We start from the raw sequence: 26,481 nt of genomic DNA on the forward strand, positions 1-26,481 counted from the left end.
ACTGACCCAATGTCTCCATTAAACAAATTCTGCACATCATATATTTATTTTGTTTATTCTTTCTCTTTGACTATCACTTGTGTAATGGAGAAAATAAGTCTTTTAGTCTCTGAAATTTCACTTAAATAGATGCTGCTAGCTAAGGGGGGAGCAGAAATCCACACTTATTTTCAGGATGATTTAAGCAAATGTTATATAAATATAAGTGTTTGCCCAAACCTGGATGTTTTTTCAAAGTTCCAATTGTCCTGATGTCTCAATTGGGACATTTAAATATGCAAACATGAGGCAGGTGACATCTGTAAAGAGGACCTGACTTCAATGTTAACTTTGCAGCCCACTGGATCTAAAAAGAGCATCATTCATAAAAGATGATAGATGTTTGAGAGTTAAAAAGTCACATGTTTGCTATTCTTTCCATTGCCTTTTGAAGTGAGCAAAAAATACTGTTTCACGCATTATGTCTTCAACAACAATGATATCATTGCTTAACATTTAACATGGTAAATGTATCAATTTGTTGGTTTTGGACAAAAAGGATAGGATCAAAATATGGCTCAAAATGTTTTCTTTGTATTGTTTTAGCAATGGTATGTTTGCTTTTCCACAGGTCAGAAATTAATCTCACTACATTTTCATTATGACCTTGAATAAATAACTTCCCCTCGTAAAACTTTCCTGACATCACAACCACATAAGACATTAGATTTCATTTTACCCCCTTCACAGTGCAATATTATAGGTAATGAACAAAATGTAAAAAACAAAAACAAATTCACAGTTCACTCAACTGGTTCTGTGACGTCAATTTTCGTAATACTAGGAATTACCGCGACACTGCTTATTTAGACGGAGGATTTCTACTCAATGTCCAGATCCTATCTCTAATAGTATCGGAAAAAAAGACAGGGCTTACATTTAGAACCCTACCATGTCAGTGAATGTATAATTTTTATCCAACTATAACTATCCAAAAAAAGGAGGAGCAATTCAGCCATCAGAAGATGTTGTAAATATCAGACTACGCTCTAATATGAGACAATTCATCGGGACAAGATTAGCACATTTAGCATGTGGGAAATTTCCACATCCTCAAATTACAGTCATGCAGTCGGCAAACCTTAAACTGTGGTGAAAAGCAACAAATGATGGATTTGTGAAGAAAAAAAAAACGAATAATGGAAATGTTTGTTTAGGAGAACTTATTAAATCTTTGCATCAAGTTGCTGCCCTACTTCCGCCACACCAGCTAGCGGCGCTAATCATCAATTTGCTATTTGAAACGGACCCATAAACTTTAACATGAAGAAGCCACAATCAGGAAACAAGTTAGCTGCATTCAGCCCGGCAGAACCGTATTCGCGGTCATCGTTTCGAAGATACACCTTGCTCTCTCCTAAAGATGTCTAAAAGGCATCGTTTGGATTTAGGTGACGAGTACTCCAGTAAGAAGAGGTCCGATGGGTAGGTGAAGCTGCGCTGCTAACATTACCCATTTATTCAGTAAGCTAAGTTCTGGCTAACTATTAGCTATTGCTAGTTGGCTAATAGCCACCATACATGCATAATGACAAGCCGTGTACTATAGCTAACCTTAGCTTGAAATGTTGTAGCTCCCGACCAGGACAGAAAAGCCTGCATTTGTTCAGAAAGACACCGTTGGATATTTAATTTATAGACTCGCAACGCCAGTTAACGTTTGGTGTTACGAGTCGTGACGGTTGAAGCTACATTCATAACTGGGGCACGTGTGTGTAACTTAGCGTGTTGCTAACTGCTCCAACGTAAGCTCGGCGTAACTTTAGCTTTGGGGATTTAGCTGGCTAACATTCGCGGCAAAATAAAGCCCACGCATTTGTTTTTTTATGTCCTTTTTAACATAAATAATCGATTCACTGACTCAACAGCACCCGGCGAAGCCCGTCAACTAGCACGTTTGTCGGGGACGGGGACTAAATTCATTGCCCCATTCATTGTTGTTATCAGAAGCCCTATGTAACACGAAGGAATAAAGATATCAACAAAAAAAAGCCAATCAGATATTTCACACACACAATTATTATTGATGTTTGCATTCAAAAAAAGGTGTTTATTATTCTGCTTAAAGGATAAGGGCCTCGTGTTAAGTGACATTAGTTGGAGTCACAACTGCACGGTTACTTGCAGTTAGGTTACTACTCTCTGAAATCCAAGATTTCAAGAACACTTCTAACAAAAAACTTCTGAAAATGTGGACCCAACTCAGATTATGATGCACTAACCATAAAGCGAAAGGTTTTCGTTTCTTTGCACTTTCCCTCCAAATTCCATAAACACGTGCTTTCTTGTCGTGGACAGGAGAGACAGGGACCGGGACAGAGATCGGGAGGATCGCTCGCGGGACAGGGACCGAGATCGGGATCGGGAACGGGACCGAGACCGAGACAGAGACTCGAAGCCATCTAGTGCATCATCCAACAGCACACCGGTCGCTCCGGTCTTACCGCCCCTGAAGCAGATGGTTGTGCAACAGCAAATCAATCCATTCACCAATCTGCCACACACGCCGCGCTACTACGAGATCCTGAAAAAAAGGTTACAGCTGCCGGTATGGGAGTACAAGGAAAGCTTCAACGACATCATCACTCGTCAACAGAGTTTCGTCCTGGTCGGAGAGACCGGCTCCGGGAAGACCACACAGGTCGGTAAAAGCAGCAAACGGCATTGAATCATAAGATGAAAGGTGTCAGTTTTCAATTAGCTGCTGATGTGATGCAGAGCATCGCTTAAATTCACTGTGAAATCTTGTAGATCCCTCAGTGGTGTGTCGACATGGTCAGGGGTTTGCCCGGGCCTAAGCGGGCGGTTGCCTGTACTCAGCCGAGGAGAGTAGCGGCTATGAGTGTGGCTCAAAGAGTGGCAGACGAAATGGATGTCATGCTTGGGCAGGAAGTCGGTTACTCCATCCGATTTGAGGACTGTAGCTCCGCCAAGACAATACTGAAGTAAGTAACCAGCCTTCGGCAAGTTCCGTCTTTCGGTCCAAATCAGACTGGCTTGACAACGTGATCGTGGCTGCTGTATCTTCAGGTACATGACAGATGGTATGTTACTAAGAGAAGCCATGAATGACCCGTTGCTGGAGCGATACGGTGTGATTATTCTGGATGAGGCCCACGAGCGAACACTTGCCACTGACATCCTGATGGGGGTATTGAAAGAGGTGGTGCGTCAAAGAGCAGACCTGAAGGTGGGTGGCTTGACTGCTAAAGTTATAGGGTGGAAAAACTCTGTGTGCATCTTGAGGGAATATCTCTTGAGCAGCCAATTTGCTCATTTGACCACGAGACAACACTATTTGCCAGTGTAAACATTATTTTCTTGAAATGAAATTGTAAAATGACACCTGAAAACTTCGAATTTTGGAGAGAAAAAAATATCAACACGTTCCTATCAGGAAATCCCAACACTTTCATAATATTTTTTTATGTAATATTCATGTAATATGTAAAAGTGTGTGTGCACGCGCAAATGCATATACAGAGAATAGGCTTAGATGAAGAAGGTTGATTCACAGTGGTGACCCCTGAAGGGAAAAGGAGAAAAGTATACGTGTGTGTGTGTGTGTGTGTGTGTGTGTGTGTGTGTGTGTGTGTGTGTGTGTGTGTGTGTGTGTGTGTGTGTGTGTGTGTGTGTGTGTGTGTGTGTGTGTGTGTGTGTGTGTGTGTGTGAGAGAGAGAGAGAGACATGACGCCACAATAACATATTTGTTAACACATATCTGTTAAGCATCTGAAGAAGCATCTATGTCATATGAGAATACGTTTTTTGTACTAGTAAAATAAATTATATTTATTTTTGGAGCACTTTTGGTGTGCGGATTTTTTTCTAAACTTAAATCAGGAGATACATTAGTTCATAATCATTACTGTTCATCCTGCTCTCAGGATGGCGGGGGGCGGGCCTATCCCTGCTGTCATTAGTCCGGGCACCTGTCAATCACAGTGCCACATTGAGAGACACAACACGAGTACTCACTTTTTCATTCACACGTCTGAGCAATTTAGGGTGTCCTCCTTGTGCGCAGGCTCACAGGTAAATCAGCGGTACAACTGTTCACTCTCTCCGCAGGTGATAGTTATGAGTGCGACGTTAGACGCGGGGAAGTTCCAGGTGTACTTTGACAACTGCCCCCTGCTTACCATCCCTGGGCGTACACACCCGGTGGAGATCTTCTACACCCCGGAGCCAGAGCGGGACTACCTCGAGGCAGCGATCCGCACGGTCATCCAGATTCACATGTGTGAAGAAGACGAGGGCGACTGCCTTCTCTTTCTCACCGGCCAAGAGGTGAGAGACATGCTCGGATCACCGGCCCCGCGTCGATTTTCTCGGATATACCGCGTCTTCCTTTTCCACACGCGGTGAAATTTTTCCCGGATTTTCTGTTCTAGGAAATTGACGAAGCGTGCAAAAGGATCAAGCGGGAGGTGGACGACCTCGGACCCGAGGTTGGAGACATCAAAATCATTCCACTGTATTCCACATTGCCACCACAGCAGCAGCAAAGGATCTTCGAGCCACCGCCTCCGAGGAAACCCAACGGCGCTATTGGAAGAAAGGTATGTTCAAATAAAGGAAAAAAAATACAGGCTACTGTTCGGTCATTGCTCGATCACAAGAATTTGATAGAAAGCTGTGTTTGCTGCTTAGGTTGTTGTGTCGACAAACATCGCCGAGACCTCGCTGACTATCGACGGCGTGGTGTTTGTCATTGATCCTGGATTTGCCAAACAAAAGGTGAGCAATCCATGTCCATCTATCCATTCAGCTTGTAGATTGACCGCTAAATTGAGAGCTTCAAGACTCCGAGATACTTGCGTCTACTTGGAGCTGTACGTTACTTGCGATTAGAGAATTTCAAACAGAATAATAGTTGATTTTGTCAGCCGTCTATCGATTGTTTCAAAGGAACTACTTTTTCCTCTTAGCAAGAGATTGAAGAGGGAGAGCGAGTAAAACAGATGGGGAAGATCAATAGATGGTTGAGCTGAATTTACATTGTAACAAGACGGCATGTTAAGTTAAAAAAAAAAAACACATCACGTCACTAACATTCTACTGTTGACCAAGAGCCAGACAAAGAAAATGGATGTATAGTATAGACATTGGGAGTAATTAGTTCCCAATTTTTATGTACCGTATTTTCCGCACTGTAGGGCGCACCGGATTATAAGGCACACCTTCATTGAATGGCCTATTCTAAAACTTTTTTCATATATAAGGCGCATAGAATGGCAGTTTCATTAGTTGCTGGAGTTGCGTAATGCATCCACTAGATGAAGCTGCGCTAAAGGGAATGTCAACAAAACGGTCAGATAAGTCAGTCAAACCAATACTCTGACAACTCCGTTCACTCCCAAAACAAGTTAGTGCATTCACAATACGGTATTGTACGAACAGGTAGCTCTTGGGTCGCCTTGGTTGAAAACAATGTATTTCCAACTCCATTTGTCACAGTTCAAAGCGTTTTATAAAACGAAAGCACCAAGGAGGGCCGCCTCTAAATTCATTGATGTTAAGTTCGCTAGCTAGCGCTGTTGCCTTCATTCGAATAGTGACCGTAGAGACGCTTCTACTTGTTGCTCTCTGTTCAACAACCCGCTGTTCAACTTTTTCCTCTAACTGTAGCCATCTTGCTTTGTTCCCTTGGAAACTCTGTTCAGTCTTCTTTACTTGGCGCAGATCATCTCATTGATTCGTTAATGTTGAATTCTCTCGCTGCTGCTTTATTCGCACGTTCTACTGCGCGACTGATCGCCTTGAGTTTAAATTCTGCGTTGTAAGCGTGTCTCTTGAAAGGAGCCATTTTGGGGTCTTTATACACACACACAAATGGAAATGAAAATGCACGCTTCACGCAGTCATTTATCCCAGCATACACCGCGCGCTACTTCTACGGGAGAAAATTGAGTCGGCGGCTGCCTCCCGTAGCTGCGGAAAATTGGTCCGTATATAAGGCGCACCTGATTATAAGGCGCACAGTCGGTTTTTGAGTAGATGAAAGGCTTTTAGGTGCGCCTTATAATGTGGAAAATACGGTAGTGCTTTCAAGATGGTGATGTCACGCCTCAGGCAATATGAAATTGTTTGGAGGTGGATTCAGATTGGATCGTTCCGGCGGCATATGTTGGCACTCAATGTGCACCCCCCAAAAAAAAAGGAGACCGTCGAATGGAAAAGCCTTACAACAGTACTTTGCTGTGTTGTGGCATGCCAGAAAACAGTATTTGGGGGTTCTGTGTACAAAATTGTGGGTCAGTAGAAATGGCACCCTTTGGGGATACTTGTTCAAAAGGGCACTATTGGTGCTCAATTAAAAAAAAAAAAAAATTTTTTTTTTTGCTGCTTTCCTATATTTTTGTTTTTTTGTTTATGAAAATTATGAAAACGCGGACGCATCTAGGCGAGTTGTGTTCCTCAAGCGTGGTTTCTCCAACTTGTGTCCAGGTGTACAATCCCAGAATCAGAGTGGAGTCCTTGCTGGTCACAGCCATCAGTAAGGCGTCCGCCCAGCAGAGGGCGGGGCGAGCCGGTCGAACACGTCCAGGGAAATGCTTCCGCCTCTACACAGAAAAAGCCTACAAAACGGAGATGCAGGTCAGTGAGCGCGGCTTCTGTTTTGTTTTTGTTCAGAACAGAGTATTTAATCCCTGCGCCCTTCCAGGATAACACGTACCCTGAGATTCTGAGGTCCAACCTGGGATCCGTTGTGCTCCAGTTAAAGAAGCTGGGTATTGATGACCTCGTGCACTTCGACTTCATGGACCCCCCAGGTGAGGCCACCGATAGCCGTAAAAACTAGTCTCCGGCCTGCCGCCGCCACCCGCTGACCCCCCCCTTCCCTCCACCGCCAGCTCCCGAGACACTGATGAGGGCCCTGGAGCTGCTGAATTACCTCGCTGCGCTCAACGATGACGGCGACCTGACGGAGCTGGGCTCCATGATGGCCGAATTCCCTCTTGACCCCCAGCTGGCGAAGATGGTTATCGCAAGCTGCGAGTTCAACTGTTCAAACGAGATCCTATCCATTACTGCCATGCTGTCAGGTAATGCCCAGGACTGGGCCAACATCTCCCTTCCCTCCTGTACCGCTCAGACCCCCGTGGGTCCCTATGTGCACCCACGCGCTGGTGGTGTTTGCAAAACACTGAATGAGTGTATCTCACACACATTTCGGTCAGTCTTAGTCAGGACCGGAGGCTGATTTCGATTTTTTTTATTTTTATTTTTTTCTTCCGTATTGCGATACTTTGCATGGTGCATTTGTGACGAGTCAGTCTTTTTGAATTTGAAAAACATTATCCAAATGTTACTCTCAGCTTTTAGCGAATAAGAGATAAAACCATGTGCACACGTCGGCCATGTAAACACTGCTGCTTCATTTCATCTGTCTATGATTGACATCTGTGTTTTTATTTTAAATCTGGACATTGAAAAGCTGAAATCTGCACTTATTTTAATTTCATATTTAGAACAAATATGCATTGTATAGATAGTAAGTATAATCATGGGAACCTTTTTTTTAATTGTATAGTTTATTTTATTTTGGTGGCCTTAGTATGTATTTTTCTAAGTTACTGCATAAGAAAAATGACTGAAAACTTAGTCAAAGAATTGAGGAATATGAATTACATCTTCTTTCTTACCCTTATCATAATTATAGATAACATACAAAAAAGAATTCCATCAAATTGTTCATTTAAAAGCTGTTTAAACACACACTTAGATATTTTTATTTTTTGATCAATGCATTTTTGAGGCTTAAACATTTTGAGCACAGGTTGGTCTTTTTTAACAGGCTGTGATATTTTTGGATCCCAGTTAAAATGGATAGGGCAGGCACCACATCAATATTTTCACCTCTATCACATTTTTCAAGAATTTTTATTTGAAAAAAAAAAAAAAAAAAAAAAAGCACGAAATTCCAAGTAGCCTGTGTCGATGAATAATCTGTCTAGTAAATGTCCTCGTCAGTATATCATGAAAAGTATCAAGTCAAACACTGTTGATGTCCCTAACGCTTTGTAGTTGTGTGAAAACTTTTGTTTTACAGATGTGGTTAAATGACATCCCCCCCCCCTCTCTACGATCTAGCAGCCATTCCAGTTGGGAATGATTTGATAGCGCTTGTGGTCCTGCCCTGTCCGACGCTGTGTCGAGTGCCCTAGCATCATAGGCTTTGCTCCATGTTTCTGTGAATGTTTGACTCATCCCTATGGGCGGCTTTGTTGGGGCCCATACCAACCTTGTTTAGTCCCACAGTGTTTTGTCCGCCCCACGGAGGCTAAGAAGGCAGCAGACGAGTCCAAGATGCGTTTCGCCCACATTGATGGTGACCACTTGACTCTGCTCAACGTTTACCACGCCTTCAAACAAAGTGAGCAGCCCCCCCCCGTCCGAGTCCGGATTCGGTCCGCATCCGATCCCCCCGACGCCTAACCGAGAATTCCCTTCTTCCCCCCCCACTCCCAGACCACGAGTCTAACCAGTGGTGCTATGACAACTTTGTCAACTACCGCTCGCTGATGTCCGCCGACAATGTGCGGCAGCAGCTGTCCAGGATTATGGACAGGTTCAACCTCCCTCGCCGGAGCACAGAGTTTACCAGCAGAGATTACTACATCAACATCCGCAGAGCCCTCTGCACTGGCTTCTTTATGCAGGTGAACACACACACACACACACACACACACACACACACACACACATGCACGCGTGGGATTCTGCAGCGAGCCAGAACAATTTATCCATATAATGGAGTATCATCTTACTATAATGTCATATTGTGTGTGTGTGTGTGTGTTTTTTTTAATACAAAGTTTTCCCCTTAGTACTGTTTTTTTTTTTTTTTTTTTATATCATAGAGTGGAATTCTAATTTTCATCTTGTAAAACTTTCTTTTGTTTTTTTTTTTTTTAAAAAGATCTTCCAAATACTTAATAAGTTTGGATCAGTGATGTAGCCTTTAACAAAAATTTATATATGAGAAAACAAATTACTGTTATTTCATCTGTCTAAATCTGTCCATGCGTTATCTACACATGTAGATAACATGTTCTCCGATATGTAAAATGTTGACTGTTTACGTTATGTTTAAATTACATATTTACATTTTCTATGTATATATCATCCCCTTCCTAAAATTCAGTCTTTTTACATCCAAGATTTTGAAAAGCCATATATTGAATTAGGCCTTCATTTACGCAAACATTTTTGTCAAAATGTTACGTGTGCGTGCGTGTGTGTGTGTACACATGTCTATATATACAGTGGGGAGAACAAGTATTTGATACACTGCAATTGTAATTTTCTGAAATTTTTATGATAGGTACTCTTCAACTGTGAGTGACGGGATCTAAAACAAAAATCCAGAAAATCACCTTATGATTTTTTTTTTTTTTTTTTTTTTTTTAACAATTTATTTGTAAATTCCAGGGTCAAACAAGAATTTTATCCCTTGAGTCAAATTATTTTAATTCTTGGCACAGAAGCCTTTGTTAACAATTACAGAGGTCAAACGGTTCTTGTAGGTCTTCACACTGCAGCAGGTATTTTTAGGCCACTCCTCCATACTGATCTTCTGTGGATCTCTCAGGTTTCGGCGCTGTCGCTTAGCAACACGGAGTTTCAGCTCCCTACAAAGATTTTCTATTGGATTTAGGTCTGGAGACTGGCTGGGCCACTCCAGAACCTTGATATGCTTCTTTCGGAGCCACTCTTTGGTTTTCCTGGACGTGCGCTTTGGGTCATTGTCATGTTTGAAGACCCGACCACAACCTATCTTCAATGCTCTGACTGAGGGAAGGAGGTTTCGGCCCAATATTTCGGCCAAAACACATGGTCCCGTTCATCCTCACGTTAAAACAGTGCAGTCGTCCCGGCCCCTTTGCTGAAAAACACCCCCAGAGCATGATGCTTCCACCCCCATGCTTCGCTGTAGGTATGGTATTATTGGGATGATACTTATCCTTCTTCCTGCAAACACGGCGAATGGAGTTAAGACTAAAAAGTTCTTTTGTGATCTCATCTGACCCCAAAACTTTCTCCCATGAGTCCTCTGGATCATCCAGATGGTCCCTGGCAAACTTCAGAGGCCTTGACATGGGCTGACTTAAGCTGACTTCAGCGCGATGCATGATTTTAAACCATTACGTCTCAGTGTATCACTGATAGTAGCCTTGGAAACGGTGGTCCCAGCTGCCTTCAGGTCATAGACCAGCTCCTTCCGTGTAGATCCGGGCTGATTCTTCACCTTTCTTAGCATCACTGATACCCCACGAGGGGAGATCTTCTGTCGGGACCCAGTCAGTCCGATGGATATTGACGGTCATCATTAGCCGCGTCCATTTTCTGGGAATGGCTCCAAAAGTTGTTCTTTTTTTCATAAGCCGCTTGGCAATTGCTCTGTAGCCCTTTCCAGCTTGGTGAGGGTCAACAATTTGGTCTCTTGTGTGTTTTACTCATGTTTGCTGCAACCTCAAATAAGTACTACTCAATTAGAATGATGAGCAGAATGTAGTTGGACTCTTTAAAAGCAGAGGAACGGGTCTTTGAGGGTCAGAAATCTGGCTGATAAGCTAATAATGTACAAATAAATTGTAAAAACAAAAAAACATACAATGTGATTTCTGAATTTTTAATTTTTTTTTAAATTTGTTTTATTCGGTGTCTCACAATGGAAACGCACCAACGCCTCTCTCCCGCTTTCAGGTTATAAACAAATGTCGGCCTCGCTGATATGCGTCTGTTATATTTCCCAGCTCGATGCTTGTTGAAGCCCCAACTTTTTTTTTTTTTTGTCTTTTTCCCCGCCGCTCAGGTGGCTCATTTAGAACGCACGGGACATTACCTCACAGTCAAAGACAACCAAGTGGTCCAGCTTCATCCCTCCACAGTCCTGGACCATAAACCCGAATGGGTGCTCTACAATGAATTTGTCCTCACAACCAAGAACTACATCCGCACGTGCACAGACATCAAACCGGAGTGGTAAGTGCGCGGGGACGTTACAATCGAGCATACGAGGGATGAGCTGTAACCCTTGTCCGTCCCTTGTGTTTCAGGCTGGTGAAAATCGCTCCCCAGTACTATGAAATGAGTAACTTCCCACAGTGTGAAGCAAAAAGACAGCTGGAGCGAATCATTGCCAAACTAGAGAGTAAGGAGTATTCCCAGTACTGAACAGTAGCCAAGAAGTGTCCTGGAAAACAACGGCATACCATAGTTTTAGATCTTTCTGTATCATTGTATCTTAATGTTTAAAATTTAGCATTTTGATTTTTTTTTTTTTTTTTTTTTTTTTATATTTCGTTTTCCTTTCACTTTTTTTTTTTTCTGCCCTCTTCCCTCTCTCTTCTCCCCCCCCCCATCAATGTTGACTCTTCAACTGTGTGATGCCAGATTAAATATCAGCAGCAAAATATTAGACCTGGCTATAAATATTTTTCGGAAGGAATATCCTAACATGTCATGAATCTTTCCTTTAGAGGATTGTGGAGTCAAGATTTATGTGCTTGCTTTGTTTCTTTAATAAAGGAGCTTTGACTTAAATTCTGTGTATACACCTCAACATTTTTAATTGAAAATCTAGTGAGGTTTGATTTTGGCATAAGCGGTATGACACCGTCAAGTAACGAATTACATCTCAATATGGATATACTTTTTTTTTTTATTCCAGTAATGATTTTAAATTGAACGTGAACTTTATAGACTGTCTTCAGTGCTGTTCTCCCAACGTCTCTGTATCTACTACGTTATGTAATTTGAGCTGACTGACCGCAAAATATCCCGATAGCCTCATTTCTATGATTTACATAACCTAGATGTTTTCAACAGAGGCCACCTCAGACACAACGCTGCCTTTACAACTTAATAAATAACAAAAAGCTGATCTTTGAAAAGTTGGACAATTACCTTTTGTTACATGTCAACTCCTCCCGGATAGATGTGCATTGAGAGGCCTCGGTTAAGTCGCGAGCTCTTTTTAAAGAAATTATTTCATTCGGCACTTCAATAAAACATACCGACGCAACCTGGTAGCTGCGGATCGAGCAACGTAGCTTTCATTTCGGCCGGATTGGCTGTTAAGCCTTATTTTTTTTGCTGGACTGATTTGTTTAAAAAAAAGACAACCAAACAATCTCAAAGGTTTATTGGATCACATCTTTCATAGAATCTACCAAAACATCCAGTTGCGAGTTCAGGTGACGGTCAGAAGAAGCTGTCTCGACCATTTCCAATGATAAAACCTTGACGTAAAACCAATCCCAACAGATAACTCGTGATCTATTTTGTTACTTTTGCTCTTCAACGTCCTCGATGGTCTCTGGCAGGCACCTGTCGCGTGTCTCCATCAGAGTTCTTGAAACCAATCCCCCGAGCACTGCCGCCGAGCAGAGGATGACCTGGGGAAGCTCCTTCCACACATCGTCCAGCAAAAGGATCAACGGAGCCACGGCCACACCTAGTCGAGCCATGAAGGAATTGTAGCCCATTCCGTTCTGCCTGAAAATATTGAAAAACATTTTCTCTTGAGACTCCTCTGCTCTTTACAATGGATGGAGTAGGAATGCAGAGATAAATTGTTCTAACTAAGGTAATCCCATTTAGGGTTTTATGGATTCAACTTTTCAATTACCAATCCGGGATGGTTCAAAGCATGAAAACGCAGTGAATCACGAATACATGGATTCAAAATTTAAGTCCGAATAATTACTTTTGCAAATCCAGTTGTTGTGCCTGTTGCAGATATGAGCCTTGTGACTCGACGAGGAGGAAAGCCGGAGCTTTACATCCATCCCGGACTAACCCCGGTCACCCGGTCCTGACCACCTCTCACTGGAACAGGGGTGGGCAAACTACGGCCCGCGGGCCACATCCGGCCCGTCGGTCTTTTTAATCCGGCCCGCCAAAGATTGGATCCATTGAATGATCGGATCAATGAATGTTGGAGCTCAAACAGGAGATTATTTCAATTTTGGAGCTACTTGAGAATTTTCCTGAGCCAAATGACACAGATTGAGCTTTGTGATTTAGCCTTTCCTGTGGACATACCGACACACAGGAATGAGCCGGACTTGAAGCTACAGGGGAAAAATCGGTTTGGGCATGAAATCAAAGCGAACGTCAGCCTTCAAAACCGACCTGGTTTTATTTTCAAAGCAAATGTCAGACGAGTCCGATATGTATATATGTGCGGCCCCTGAGCCAAAAAGTTTGCCCACCCCTAGACTCGAGCATACAAGTCCAACTCCTCTGGCTGCCTCTGGCACCTTTTGCTATGGAGCATCTCTACCACAAGTACCACTCACTAATTTTCCAAATCGTGGACAAATAGAGTGTAAACCAGCGGTCCGAAAACTACTCCACATTTTTCCCGGCCCCTGAGCAATACCAGAGATGCACTTTTATTATTTTTTTTTCATGCTGGCCACGTAATCGTGACTTGTACATGCATGGGACGTAACCTTCTGTTCCAACCTTCTGCAGTCTGTGGCTTATCTGAAACCCCTCCATCAAAAAATAAATCCTGGACACACACCCCTGTCAAATAACATGGAATAATGGCGAAAAGATTAGGTATGAGAATAAATAGATTCAGAATGCAGGGTATTTAACCTGCAGTGGACAATTTTTTTTTTTTTTTTAATTCAAAGAAAAGGCTGTTTGTCTCATCTATCAAGCGATGAGACAAATACATTATTCATGAATAATGTTATTATTTTTTTCAGATTTTTTTTTTTTTCCTGTCAAGATCCCGGAAAGGGTTCATTTTTGGATACGTGTGGCTTTCTGGAAAATAATAATTGTTTACATTTAGACACCTCTGCGATCGTCACACTTTTTGTTACAAACTGGCTTCCCGTCTGAGAAGGGAAAAGTTATTTGGCCCTCCCAGGAAAAAGTTTGGGGACCCCTGTTATAATGATTTAAATGACATATCGAAAGTCAGACCATTTGACGGCTTATCGGGATTAATGCGATTTTCAATCACAAAACATTATGGGATGGCGATGAGACAGGAGGTGCGCGTAGTTACCTCACCACGGTGGGGTAAAGCTCGGAGCTGTAGAGCACAATGGTCGCAAAGGATGCCGAGGAAAATCCTTTTCCAATAACCGCTACCACTGTTCTGACAATGAACATATCTGAGAAAGAAACATGATGAAGTGTGTAATTTTGAACAAAAACATTGAAGTAGTTTGAACAACGTGGGTTCAAATCTGATCTTAATCTCACCTTTGGGTATTGCGATATTAATTCCAAGGCAAATGGCAACCATCATGAGAGTTCCGACCATGATGCATCTCCTGCCTATTTTATCCAGGAGGAAATAAACTGATAGTTTGGCCGGGAACTCGATCATGGCGTAAACAAACTGGGTCAAATAGATATTGAGCCCGAAACCAGTGATGTTGAAGCTGATGCCATAAAACGCAGTCGCCACGCAAAACCTAGAGGAAGGGAATAGAATTAACTGGAATAGCCTTTATTTTCACTGCATTTCAGAAATGCAACAAAATTAGAACGCCGCTCTTTGGTGTAGGAAAAAATGCAAAAATACGTGGCACATTATAATAATAAATGAATCAGTGAATGGAAATAAAGTGAGATGTGCGACAGAAGCTCTTGCACACATGCTCAGATGGGTCCACCTTAAATATTCATTTTTATTTGGATTATATAAGTATGGTATACGCACCAAACGGTGCCGGTGCGCAGGGCCAGTTTTCTCATTTTGGGCGTACGAATGAGATCCAGGTAAGAATAGTTTTGATGTTTTCTGTCGGTCACAACGATGGTGGACAGCGCCTGCAAGAATTCATAGCGACATTAGCCCATCAGCGTTTCACTTGGCGGAAAAAATCGCTAATGAAACATTTAAATATGCAAACCTCCGGTGTCAGTTTGTGCGTTAACTCTTCTCTTTTATTCATTTTGGCACATTTTTGCAAATAAACTTGAGCTTGCTCCAGCTTTCCATTGGCGATGAGCCATCGGGCTGATTCCGGCATCCACCTGACGACAAGGTGCACGTGTGACACGACAAAATATTTTTTCACCGAAGTCCGATTAACGGCCATAAGTCTGATATCCCGAAAAAACGGTTGCGTTTTTTTAAACGGTAACAATATCAACTGTCACTTTGCAATCAAACATGCCAACTACGCTAGCAAGCAGCTAGCGTAGTAGCAAGAGGTTGATGGCTAATTCTCTGCAAAGACGTGTTTTCATCGATAAACAAGTACCAAGGCATTTTTTTATTTTTATTTTTTTGCTAGCATTTGAATTAGCAAAGGCTAAAGATCAGTTTATCACGCGGCACAATGGCTCGGATTAGCCGGTGAGCTAAACAAGACGTCAGAGTTGTTTTTGTTCTAAACGTAACAGAGTCGGGCTATAAAACAGGCAAGTTTTATAGCCTGATATAAAAAAGATACACTTTACAAACACATTTTTTCACCCCAATTTCAACTTTTCTGAGGTTTATTGCGGCCCTTGATTAGTTCAAGCAGACTTGTCCCACCTTGGTCAAACTTTTGAACCCATAGTGGCCTTTGGGTCAACAAGTTCGTCCCTGATCTAGCTTCTTTTTTGGCATCTTTTTGGCCAAGTTACAAGTTTTGCGGTTTGCATGATTAATGAGTAAACAGCACTTTTTTTTTTCCCCCCCCAAAAAAGCCTCAGTTTAACAAAGGTTGGTTCTTTTTGCGAGGCCTACGTTCGAGAGTTACCTCCAGGTGAAGATAGCCAAGATAAGAGGGGAGCTGACACAGACGATCAGCCCCCGCCAATCTCTCACAAAGTAAGCTATAACTGCCAATGCCGTGTTTCCAAACGTCCAGGATAAACTGTCGATCACTCCCACCAGCTTCCTGTGCTCGATGTCCACCCACTCCACACCTGCGCACGAAGACACGAGGGTCAACGGGTTCGTCTCGGACGCCGGAGAAACGACTTGTCCCGGAAATGAAAATTCCGAATTACTGAGAACCGTCGAGACGATGACGATTCCGGTGATGCAAAATCCGGTGGAGAATCTCAGCAGCGCAAACATCACGTAGCTGGTGGAAAAAGCGCTGGTGATGGCGAACAGCAGACCCGACAGATACGACACCAGGAGCATGATCCTTCGTCCGAACCTGCAGAAGATCGGTAAGCGATCGTTGAGTCGCACTTCGCGACTGTCTTCGGCTCTCGTCGGCCGCGACCCGGCGGTTTTTACCTGCAGCTCAGACTTCCGAAGGTCACGGCTCCGAACATCACCCCGAGAAAGAAGATGGTCGCGGTTGCTTTATTTTTGCCTCTTTTATCGCACACCAGGTCCCACTGTACAAAAAAATAAGATTTCACCGGTACGCTATTGAGACGGTCGCGTTTGTATCCGACTGCTTCGAAACAGATACGAATACGACTTTACTGACAAGAGTTTTATTTTTTTATTAGGCTATGCAGTGTGTGTGTGTGTGTGTGTGTGTGGGTACGTTTGTGCGTCTCTGTCAAAAAAAACATTTGTACATTTGTACATTTCCTGTGTATTTGCAGACCCTATGTCCTCTATTGTAAGTCGCCAAATGCAATGTAATGTGATATTAAATGTCGTTCAAGATGATAAGAGCTCCAAATGTTACGTGAGATTTTAAGTCGTCTTAAATGGATGGGTACTTGGAGAAATACATTTACCTCAGAAGTTATCGTGGATGTGAAGGTGCTGTTTTCGTACACCCAACCGTCCTTGCAGGTAACCGTGGGAAGCGCGAGCGAGGACGAAGAGTTGAACAGCAGTCGATACTGAGGCTCCGCAAACATACGACAGGAGCTCGGCATCCCGTTCTCTTCTACCGGAATACTGACGACGTGCCTCTGCGCCAGGGAAAGATTCCCGAAAGTTCCCCCGTCGTCCAGGGAGCTGATGTAGCACTGGTGCGAGGGAACGGCGGCTACGAAGTTATTCAGCATGAAGTGGCACGGCAACGTAAAGCGACCGAGGAAGGCGATGACGATGATCATTATCTGAAATCGTCCGAGCCCGTTCAATTCCGCGATGATGTTCTCAAACTTCATCGTGGCCGAGATCCTTTTAGGAAAGAAAAAAAAAAAAAAAAAAAAGTCCAGACCCGCTTGCAGGACGACACCGGACGGCGGAGAGAGAAAATCTTATTCCGAAACCGGCCGAGGCAACCTTTGCATCTGACTCTGGCGTCGGCCCCTTGGATTGGAGACGGATTTAGTGAATATTTTACCTCACTTAACCACCCAAATAAGTTTGTCTTTGTGACTGTGACGGAAAGTGCACGAGTGCCTTTGTGAAAATACAACTGTGATAAAGCATGAATAGGGCTGAATAGATCACGAGCACGGCGACGGAGACATGGATTCGTTTGGTGTCTTAACCAATAAGATGCGGTTTAAGCCTGCGATTTAAGCGTAACTCCTCACAAATACGCGAAATGAATGACGTTTTCTCGACGAGAAATCGATTTTTTTTTTAAAATTCGTTTTCAAAATTTGGGTCGTATAAATAACGCAGAATCAAACTTGAAATTTTAGGATATGTGAACTGAAAACAAGGGTGGGAACGAAGGAGAATCTAAGGGACGAAACTGCTCGAAAGAGTGAAAGAGCATGAGAGAATCCAACGTTATGCCTCGAAAACAACGTAATACGGGAAGCGCTAGAATTGACTATTATTTAACGTAAGCGTTTCGGATATTGCCTTCGATTAACGTCTGGAATTTGATTAGCCTCGCCGCTAAGCAGACAGTGCTACGAAAGCGCCTCATCCCACGGCGTTGCGGAAAATCCATGTTAATGTTCTACGTGTGAACGTCTAAAACACGAGATGTGCCGTAATGGAAACCGGTTTATGAAGCGTCGCTTTAATACAGTTCAAAGCTCCTGATGGGAAAAAGTGAACGCATCTAAAATACAATTAGATTCATATGAAAGCGTATTTTATCGAATATCATTAATATTTTGAATGGATGCCACAATAAGCATAAACACCACGGGCTGTGAAGATATTATTTTAACCCAAGGGGAGCTTTTTAAAGTCTCAAAACGCAACGGACTTTGATTCTTTGACAATGAACCGGTTGCACTTTATCGTTTCTCTCCGGTTCTCCGTTTCCCCTCGGCACGAACTTCCGGAGATTAAGTCTCGGGTACACGAGCCGCCACTGACCGCTGTCCGCGGGAACTGCAAGAGCAAAGGTTATAGAGCAGGGATGGGCAAACCTTTTTGGCTCGGGGGCCGCGTTGACTTTTAAAATTTGACAGACGGGCCGGGTGAGCACGAGATACGATACACATAAAATAAAATTCATTTGTTAATAGTACATATCAGACTCATCTGACATTTGCTTTGAAAGAAAACCAGCTTGGTTTTGAAGGCTCTGACGTTCGCTTGCATTTCATGCACAAACCAGGTTTTTCCCTTGTAGCTTCCTTGTATGTCCACAGAAAAGGCTAAATCACAAAAGCTAATCTGTGACATTCAGCTCAGGAAAATTCTCAAGTAGCTCCAAAAATGAAATAATCTCCTGTTTGAGCTCCCACATTCATTGGTCCGATCATTTACATTTAGTGTGAATTCTGCACCGATCTTTGGCGGGCCGGATTTAAAAGACCAACGGGCCGGATGTGGCCCGCGGGCCGTAGTTTGCCCACCCCTGTTACAGAGCAATGAGTTCGTATCAGCTCCACTCGTCTTAGTAAGTCCCGTGCAGTCTTAAAAATTTGTGACAACTTGCGCCGCACAGATACAAATGTGAAAAAAAGGCAAAATTTGCCAGCAACTACCATTCAGCCCCAATATCGCTATGTTTTATATAAATACACCAATAGACAATTATACGTTGTTAGAAAACCAAGTGTAATCCTATTAACTTGTCTTGGCCGGTCAATGTCTGGAGAGGCCGGGGGAGACTAGACAATAAGAGGAAGGCATTGTAGAGTTAGGAAACGTGTCTCCAGCTAGCGCCACTTTGTTTGACAAGGTGCCAGTTACGGGGAAGAGGCATTGCTCAATTAGAAAGGACATGAAAAATTCATAAATATGAGCAATGAAGGACCCGTGAAAGAAAAAAATGTGATGGAAATTAGCATGGTTCAAAAGGAGAGAGAACTGGCAAGTAAACAGTCAGGCAGTTCATGGCTGTTAAACCACTTTGACCACTATTGCCCAATGGCAACAAGTTGGTGGCTGTTGCACAATGGCAACGAGTTGGCGATTATTGTACAATGGCAACGGGTTGGCGATTATTGTACAATGGCAACAAGTTTGGGGCTATTGTACAATGGGGACAAGTTGGTCACTATTGTATAATGGGAACAGGTTGGCTATTATTGTCCAATGGCAACAAGTTGGCAACTATTATACAATGGCAACAAGTTGGCAACTATAGTACAATGGCAACAAGTTGGTGAATATTGTATAATGGGAACATGTTGGCTATTATTGTACAATGGCAACAAGTTGCCGAGTATTGTACAATGACAATGAGTTGGCAACTATAGTACAATGGCCACAAGTTGGCTAGTATTGTATAATGGCAATGAGTTGGGGATTATTGTACAATGGGAAAAAGTTGGGGACTATTGTGCAGTGGCAACAAAAGTTGGCAACTACTATACAATGGCCACAAGTTGGGGATTATTGTACAATGGGAACAAGTTGGCGAGTATTGTATAACGGCAAAGAGTTGGCAAATATTGTACAATGACAACAAGTCGGGGACTGTTGTGCATTGGCAACAAGTTGGCAACTATTATACAATGGCAACAAGTTGGCAACTATTATACAATGGCAATGAGTTGGCAACTATTATACAATGGCAATGAGTTGGCAACTATTATACAATGGGAACAAGTTTGGGACTATTGTATAATGGCAACTAGGTGTCAACTTGCATACAATGGCAATAAGTTGCCAACTATTGCACATTGTCAATGATTACTATGCAATGACATTAAACATGCAGAAAGAGACGCAAACAGTCAAATACAGAGTTGAATGTGCAAAGTGCGAGCTGAATGTAAACAGTAAAGTGTAGCACTCGAGTGTGCAACATGGAAAAAAGGGCAAATCGAGTTTGTCTGAAAAGTATTATACTAGGCACAAGAATCAGTGTTTTCAGTTACATAGAAGATGCATTGGTCAATTAGAAAAAAAAAAATCTGGAGTCTTTGTCTTCACTGTGAAAAGGGCAGGAAAAGATGATCACCAGGAACCCTGGGAAAGGAAAAAATTAGGTTAATGCATCTGGGTGCACCTGGCGAGAGACACCTGGAGGACAGTGCCCCTTGTTGACTCCATAGGTCCGATAGGACTCTTTGTTGGGAATACGAAATGAATCAACGTGCACAATGCATGATCGGAGGTACAACTCCCCATCTACAGTACCCAACCCTTGATGGAAACACTAATCAGCATTATAACTTTGTTTCCACATAGGAAAATCTTCTTTTGCTATAGCTAAAAATACAGATATTTTAGTTCAGTCGGAATCTGAGTTGTTGCTAGGAGAGTCAACAAACTTGGTTGGATAAAATTCTGTTTTCCATGCCCCCTTTTTGCCAAAATCAGAAGTGGACGTCACTATTTCACAGGCCAATCAATACTATCCTCCATCTGTGTTACTTTGCTTCTTTAAACATATTTACAACCGCGACTGTTTGAGTGTTTACGTACTGGGTGCTTAAAATGTAATTTTGTTTAAGAATGCGTCTCACTTTTGAGAAATACAAGAATTATTGAAACAACACAGTTCAAAGATGCTGTTTCCTCACGAGACCCCAAGCAGGTAGATCAGAGATCTTCTTCTGATTGGACTGTGTATATTTTAAAACAAACTCACTCCTCAGGGATCAAGTACAAATCTGTCAAAGAGTAGACGTTTGAAATAAACAAGGTTAAATTCGCTAAATCCCTAAAATTCACTGAATTGTCCAAGTTCTCCCACTTAAAAAGGTGATAGAGGCCAATTTTGGTCATAGGTACTCTTGAACTATGAGAGACAGAACGCGAAAAAAAAATACAGAAAATCACATTTTCTGATTTTTACCGCCAACAGTGTGTGAAAACCTTTTGACGACTTTAAGAAAACATTTGACCTTTGTCATATAATGACAAAGTAATGAGATGAACTTTTGTTCTTGACCAAATACTTATTTTCCACCATGATTTGCAAATAAATTCTTTAAAAATCAGACAATGTGATTTTCTGGAATCTTTTTTTCTCAGATTTTTTTTTTTTTTTTTTGACAGAGAGAATAACAGAGAGCACAATGGAGGATTTTTTTTTTTTTAATGATGAAAAGGCAACACATTGCTTAGACGTATTAAAACACTTTTTTTTTTTAATTCTCCCAATTTTCCATGTAAATTTCAGAACCTTTTTTTTTTTAACCAGGGAAATTACTATGCTGTTTTCTCAATACAAGTAAATATAATAAAGGCATGTCAATAAATCTGTTTTTTATTATCAAGTATGACATTTTTGAATAAGGAAATATTTAATAATTTGCAAAAAAAAAAAAAAAGGCATACAGCGTTTGGTGAAGCGTTTCTCCACTGGCAACAAGAGACCTCCCCCCAACTGACGTCACAGCGGAGATTTGTAAATAACCTCAACCTCCCGGGTGTGGTCTGGGTCTGGTCGGCTTCTACTTGGGGCCGTCTTCTCTTTGCTTCGGTGTCTCGATATCCTCAATGAACTCCGGCAAATGGACATGGAGCGTTTCTGGTAGGAGTAAGGACACCAGACCGGCCCCGAACGCCACCAAGCAGTAAGTTAGGGCAGGGAGGAGAAGCCAGACGTCTTCTAGAAGGGTAATGAGAGGCGAGATGGACACAGCCAACCGCGCAATTAGGGAGGTGTAGCCTAATCCGTTTTGTCTGTGGGAAGAAAAATAACGGTCGATTAAAACATGTAGCGCAAGGACTTGCAACATAACGGGAGATCGTCGGTACGAGACGCTTCTCGGCTCTTATTTAGACGAACCGTACAACCGTGGGGTACAGTTCCGTCGTGTAAAGGAACTGAATGGTGAATGCGGCTTCTGACATGGCTTTTCCAAGGACTGCCACAACGGTGCGGATGACCCATTTATCTAGGAAACGATCGGATTTTTTGATTAAAAGAAATTCTTAAAATGCGTCTCGTGATGAAAAACTGTCAACACCAGTATCCACCCCCCCCACCCCCAGCCCAAAAAAAAAAAAAAAAAAAATTACCTTGTGGAACAAATATATTAATAAACAGACAGAATCCTGTCAACAGCTGCGTAGATGTCAGACCTGGTTTTCTACCAATGTTTTCCAGGAAATAATACACGCCGATCTTCATTGGCAATTCGATGGATGCAAATATAAACTGCGTGAGGTACGGATCCAGCCCAAAGCCGGTGATATTCAAACTGATCCCATAATATGTAAATGCGACTCCAAACCTAGAAAATGTGGGAAGAGCGATACGCACATGTTGTGTATTTGCGGTTAGATATCAAACTCCCATTCATGATAAATTGCATTCACGTGGGAGCACAATGAGTAAGGTTTTAATAACTAATAATAACGGCTATGGCATAAAAATATAAAACATTTTCATACTAACAATATAAAACATACTGATAATGAGTGATGTCATCATTATTGCTGTGAAAGTAATGAAAAAATTCATAGTTAACTTGAGAATGGTGTGAAAAAAATCGCACATTTATTTTACTTTTGAAAATATGCTATCCAGATGATTTTGTCTCCAAACAGTTTTCAGATTTGTGTTTCAATTTTTGTCCCCAAAATGCAATGACTGATACCTAAAAAAATACTCCTGTTTCCCTTTCCCTTTCCAAACTTTGCAATTCCAGTCTTTGTAAAGAAAACGGATGAATATTTCTTAAAACACGAGACTTCTCCAACCTTTTGGGAAAAAAAAATCACAAAAAATTTGTCAGAGCCGCACTATAGTACTGTACACTGAAAACTTCAAACGCACTGAAATTCAGATTTTGTCAGGATGGTACGTAAAAGTATGAGTTTTTTAAATAATGCCTCAAAATGGTGTTGTTTTTTTTTTTTTTTTCCAATTTTTTGATATTATGTTGGCATCCCAATTTTCCTCATAAACTCACCATATCATCCCCAAGCATATAGAAAGTTTCCTAATCCTTGGAGTCCTGAAGAGATCCACCAAAGCATACTTTTTATTTTCCGTTTTTTCCCCCACAGACTCCATCATTGCCTGCAACGCAAAAAAAAAGAAACCGAAACATTTTATTCGTATCAAATCATCAAATTTTCTGAATTTGTTTGCGGACCAAACCAATGAGTATCTTGAACGTACAATGGCGTTCATACACCCGGATCGGTTGTTTGTCTCGGCACATTTCCCGATGTAGTAATGGGCGGCGTCTGCCTTCCCATTGGCCAAGAGCCATCTGGCGGACTCTGGAAGTGACCTGGGGAAAAAAAAAAAACAACAAAAAAAAAAAACAACCCAAAGCTCAGCATCTTAGCAACGTCTAAAAAGAAATATTTGGGCTAAAATGTAGACTAATATATCAAATGTTATTACTTCCAAGCAATGACAGCTAGTATAAGAGGCGAGGTCACGGCCAGGATGAGCAACCGCCACTCTCTTACGAAATATGCGACTCCGACCAGAGCCCAGTTCCCGATCGTCCAATCCAGGCTGATGACGATGCCGGAGAAGGTTCTGTGTTCTAGTCCGAACCATTCGACATCTGGAAATTGGCAATTTTCTCATTCTGGCGAAGCAACTTGGAGCCAATCGTGAACGTTCCCGTCTCGATTCCACTGACTTAAAACGACGGAGATGATACTTATTCCCGCCAGAGAAATCCCGGTAAAAAAACGCATAAATGTAAACATGGTGTAAGACGTGGAGAACGCGCTCAGGATGGCGAAGCTTATGGAGGCCAGGTATGACACCAGCAGCAACGGGCGTCTGCCAAACCTGGGTGAGCAACAAAAATAAGGTACATCAGATATAATTGGAGTATTCATGTTTCTCTTACATTCATTTTCTCAAAGATTTGAATGAGACTGTGGTTTCCCACTCTCCTTTTTATTGGCACTATTCTAGGACTTCTTTATTTGGCATTTTAATGAGTCAAGTGACTGCATATTCTGTCTTGTAAAATGGATGACTTTCCTTTATCTTGTTTGGACTACTGCAACTCCCTTCTTGCCGTTGCCCAAGCGGTAACCATCGGGCCTCTCGGGCTTGTTCGGCAACCGTCCCGAATTCTCCCACACAAGTGGGCGGCTACCAGGCTACCTCCCGGTAGCCGCCCGCCTCAAGTACGAGTCCCTGGTGCTCGCCTACCGGGCAGTGAACGGGACAACCCCTTCTTATCTCCAGGTTACGGTCAAGCTACATGTCCCGCACCCGTCCCCTCCGATCTGCCACCTCTGGGCAACCGCCCACCCCATCGCTCAGAGCCCCCGGTCGCCGAACAAACCGGTCTCAGCTGTTCTCGGTCTCCACAGCGGTGGAACGAACTCCCGAAAAAGGTCAGAACGACAAGGTCGCTTCCCCATGTTTTGGCGTGAGCTGAAAACATACCTTTTCACCAAGCACTACCCTACTAATGGTACTTGGCCCCCGACCCCCCCGCCAAAAAAAACAAAAACAAAAAATGAAATGTATGTATGTATTTGGTTGAGTGGTCACTTCTGACTTCCGACTACCGGTACTTCGGATCTTCGGTGACTGAATCGCACTTCTTGTAAGTCGCTTTGGATAAAAGCGAAATGAATGGAATGTAATGTAATCTAACTTTAATAGGCAAGCTCTGAAAATGATGTTATTAATTAATCTTTATTTGTCTAGTGTGGGGTTTATTGATAGATCATCTGCGTGTATATTCCATCTTATTACAGTAATGGACAAATAAATTACCAGTACACACATTCAAGAACCGCTTATTAAGAGATTGGCTTGTCAATATGCTCAAGACTACTTACTGTGATATAAATGAATAGTTACTGCAAACATAATGATAGATGACTAGCAGTACCTGTCACTGAGAAACCCAAACAAAGGGGCTCCAACCATGACACCGATGAAGAAAATGGTAGCTGTCGCCTTATTCATCGCTTTCCTATTGCACACAAGATCCCACTGAAAAGAAACCAGAGCGAAATTCAAATTTGAACATTTAAACACTTGTTTTTAACAATATGTAGTGAAAGTGGAACTCACTCTTTGCTCCTCACTTGTACCTTACTCACCTCTCTGGCATCACAAGAGTACGGCTCTTTATTTTATATTAAATTTTAAGAGAAATTGGAATTAAACTTACCTCCGTCGCCAGGGTAGATTTAAATGTGCCGTTGTCGTAAACCCACCCGTTCTGACACTCGACCGCGTCGTCGCTTCCGTTTTTGGCCGAGAGACGTTGATAACGGGGCATCGAAAACATCAGGCAAGAGCTCAGCGCCCCGTCCCCTTCCGCCGGAATACCAACGGCCAGTTTTTCCTCCGACGTTAAATTCCAGAAAGCGCTTCCGTTCTCCGCGGCGCCGATGTCACAGCGGTGTTCGGGCACGGCCGCCATGAAGTTATTCAGCAAGAAGTGACACGGCAGAACGATACGAGATAGAATCTGAATTAAAACCAACTGAATTTGAAATTTTCCAAATCCGTTTATTTCTGTAAGAATGTCGTCAAATTTCATCCTGACGCCCCCGTCCAGGGTAGCTAGCCGGTATTCTCGTGCGATGGAGGTTTGTTATCTAAGTTTGAGCCAACAAGACACATTGGCTACGACCGAGTAAATGATATGCGGGTGGACTAACAGCTGTTATACATTAGGTTACATAGGAAACATTCATCTGAAGCAGGGGCGGGAAAACTGCGGTCCTATACTGTCCCTATACGGGGACATAAGAACTCCGATGTCAGGTGGAACTTTGGCATCGTCTCCAAAGAGCAGCGAGCTGAAGCCTTGCCACCAGCAACCCAAAAAAAAAAAAGATAAATATTTGATTAAAGTGTATTTCATTTGTTCAAATTCCTTTTTTTTTTTTTTTTACTTTTAGTTCTAAGTTGGAAGATGATCTTGAAATATTAAATAAAATTATATTTACGCTCGCGGAAGCCGGTAAAGTCTCGATTTGCGGATGCTGTGCGCAGAAATTCAGAAGTCCCATAAACCGGGTAAAATAAATATTTATGAAGATGTTTTGCAAATATTTATTTTTTATCGACACAGCGATTTTTTTTTTCCCGATTTATTTTTAAAATTCAGGTCGAGGCTCCGCTAAACGCTCTGAAAGCTCAAAATGAGTTCGTTACATAAATAAAATTTAATTTTCTCCGTAATACTTTGTGGATTTCAGAAGCAACGCACTACACACTTGTTTATACAAAGTGTAAAGGTAATAAAAAGCAATTTATACAGTGGTACCTT

At 42.3% G+C, this 26,481-nt stretch overlaps 3 protein-coding genes across 4 annotated transcripts; 1 reads left to right on the forward strand and 2 right to left on the reverse strand.

Annotated features, from left to right (window-relative positions):
* The first annotated feature begins 1,334 nt into the window (after nucleotides 1-1,334).
* On the forward strand, nucleotides 1,335-11,357 carry LOC147228156 (ATP-dependent RNA helicase DHX15). Its single transcript, XM_086156463.1, has 14 exons — nucleotides 1,335-1,464; nucleotides 2,338-2,680; nucleotides 2,791-2,984; nucleotides 3,070-3,229; nucleotides 4,111-4,329; nucleotides 4,434-4,601; nucleotides 4,693-4,779; nucleotides 6,490-6,639; nucleotides 6,707-6,815; nucleotides 6,897-7,088; nucleotides 8,297-8,419; nucleotides 8,515-8,705; nucleotides 10,862-11,031; nucleotides 11,106-11,357. The coding sequence occupies exons 1-14, from the start codon at nucleotides 1,403-1,405 to the stop codon at nucleotides 11,221-11,223; spliced, it is 2,286 nt and encodes a 761-aa protein (XP_086012589.1). The 5' UTR covers nucleotides 1,335-1,402; the 3' UTR covers nucleotides 11,224-11,357.
* Nucleotides 11,358-12,335: 978 nt separating this feature from the next.
* LOC147228157 (solute carrier family 22 member 7-like) lies at nucleotides 12,336-17,106 on the reverse strand. Of its 2 annotated transcripts, XM_086156239.1 has the most exons (9): nucleotides 16,726-17,106; nucleotides 16,268-16,371; nucleotides 16,030-16,184; nucleotides 15,777-15,945; nucleotides 14,937-15,060; nucleotides 14,744-14,853; nucleotides 14,281-14,495; nucleotides 14,081-14,189; nucleotides 12,336-12,546 (listed from the first exon to the last, which is right to left on the reverse strand). In XM_086156239.1, the coding sequence occupies exons 1-9, from the start codon at nucleotides 17,104-17,106 to the stop codon at nucleotides 12,336-12,338; spliced, it is 1,578 nt and encodes a 525-aa protein (XP_086012365.1). The 2 variants fall into 2 exon arrangements, with proteins under 2 accessions (XP_086012365.1, XP_086012364.1); XM_086156238.1 differs by having other exon boundaries at nucleotides 15,777-16,184.
* Nucleotides 17,107-21,591: 4,485 nt separating this feature from the next.
* Nucleotides 21,592-25,746, reverse strand: LOC147228158 (solute carrier family 22 member 7-like). The gene is made up of 9 exons (XM_086156226.1): nucleotides 25,372-25,746; nucleotides 25,087-25,190; nucleotides 23,866-24,020; nucleotides 23,619-23,787; nucleotides 23,388-23,502; nucleotides 23,176-23,285; nucleotides 22,280-22,494; nucleotides 22,047-22,155; nucleotides 21,592-21,940 (listed from the first exon to the last, which is right to left on the reverse strand). Exons 1-9 carry the CDS (start codon nucleotides 25,744-25,746, stop codon nucleotides 21,709-21,711), a joined length of 1,584 nt encoding a protein of 527 aa, XP_086012352.1. The 3' UTR covers nucleotides 21,592-21,708.
* Between the last annotated feature and the right edge of the window lie 735 nt (nucleotides 25,747-26,481).

This window comes from Fistularia commersonii, chromosome 12 (genome assembly GCF_037954325.1).
Source record: "Fistularia commersonii isolate RoL2024-O1a breed Wild chromosome 12, RoL_Fcom_v1.0, whole genome shotgun sequence".
Classification (NCBI taxonomy): Eukaryota; Metazoa; Chordata; class Actinopteri; order Syngnathiformes; family Fistulariidae; genus Fistularia; species Fistularia commersonii.

Bases quoted from the DNA above. Each gene is read 5' to 3' on its own strand.
- LOC147228156 (XM_086156463.1), top strand. From the start codon at position 1,403: ATGTCTAAAAGGCATCGTTTGGATTTAGGTGACGAGTACTCCAGTAAG. The intron at 2,985-3,069 runs GTAAGTAACCAG...CTGTATCTTCAG, and splicing joins TCCGCCAAGACAATACTGAA to GTACATGACAGATGGTATGT. The intron at 6,816-6,896 runs GTGAGGCCACCG...CTCCACCGCCAG, and splicing joins CGACTTCATGGACCCCCCAG to CTCCCGAGACACTGATGAGG.
- LOC147228157 (XM_086156238.1), bottom strand. From the start codon at position 17,106: ATGAAGTTTGAGAACATCATCGCGGAATTGAACGGGCTCGGACGATTT. The intron at 16,185-16,267 runs GTAAAAACCGCC...GATCTTCTGCAG, and splicing joins TTCGGAAGTCTGAGCTGCAG to GTTCGGACGAAGGATCATGC. The intron at 15,061-15,776 runs GTAACTCTCGAA...CCTTGTCGTCAG, and splicing joins TTGGCTATCTTCACCTGGAG to GTGGATGCCGGAATCAGCCC.
- LOC147228158 (XM_086156226.1), bottom strand. From the start codon at position 25,746: ATGAAATTTGACGACATTCTTACAGAAATAAACGGATTTGGAAAATTT. The intron at 23,788-23,865 runs GTCAGTGGAATC...GCCAATTTCCAG, and splicing joins TATCATCTCCGTCGTTTTAA to ATGTCGAATGGTTCGGACTA. The intron at 23,286-23,387 runs GTACGTTCAAGA...TTTGCGTTGCAG, and splicing joins CCGGGTGTATGAACGCCATT to GCAATGATGGAGTCTGTGGG.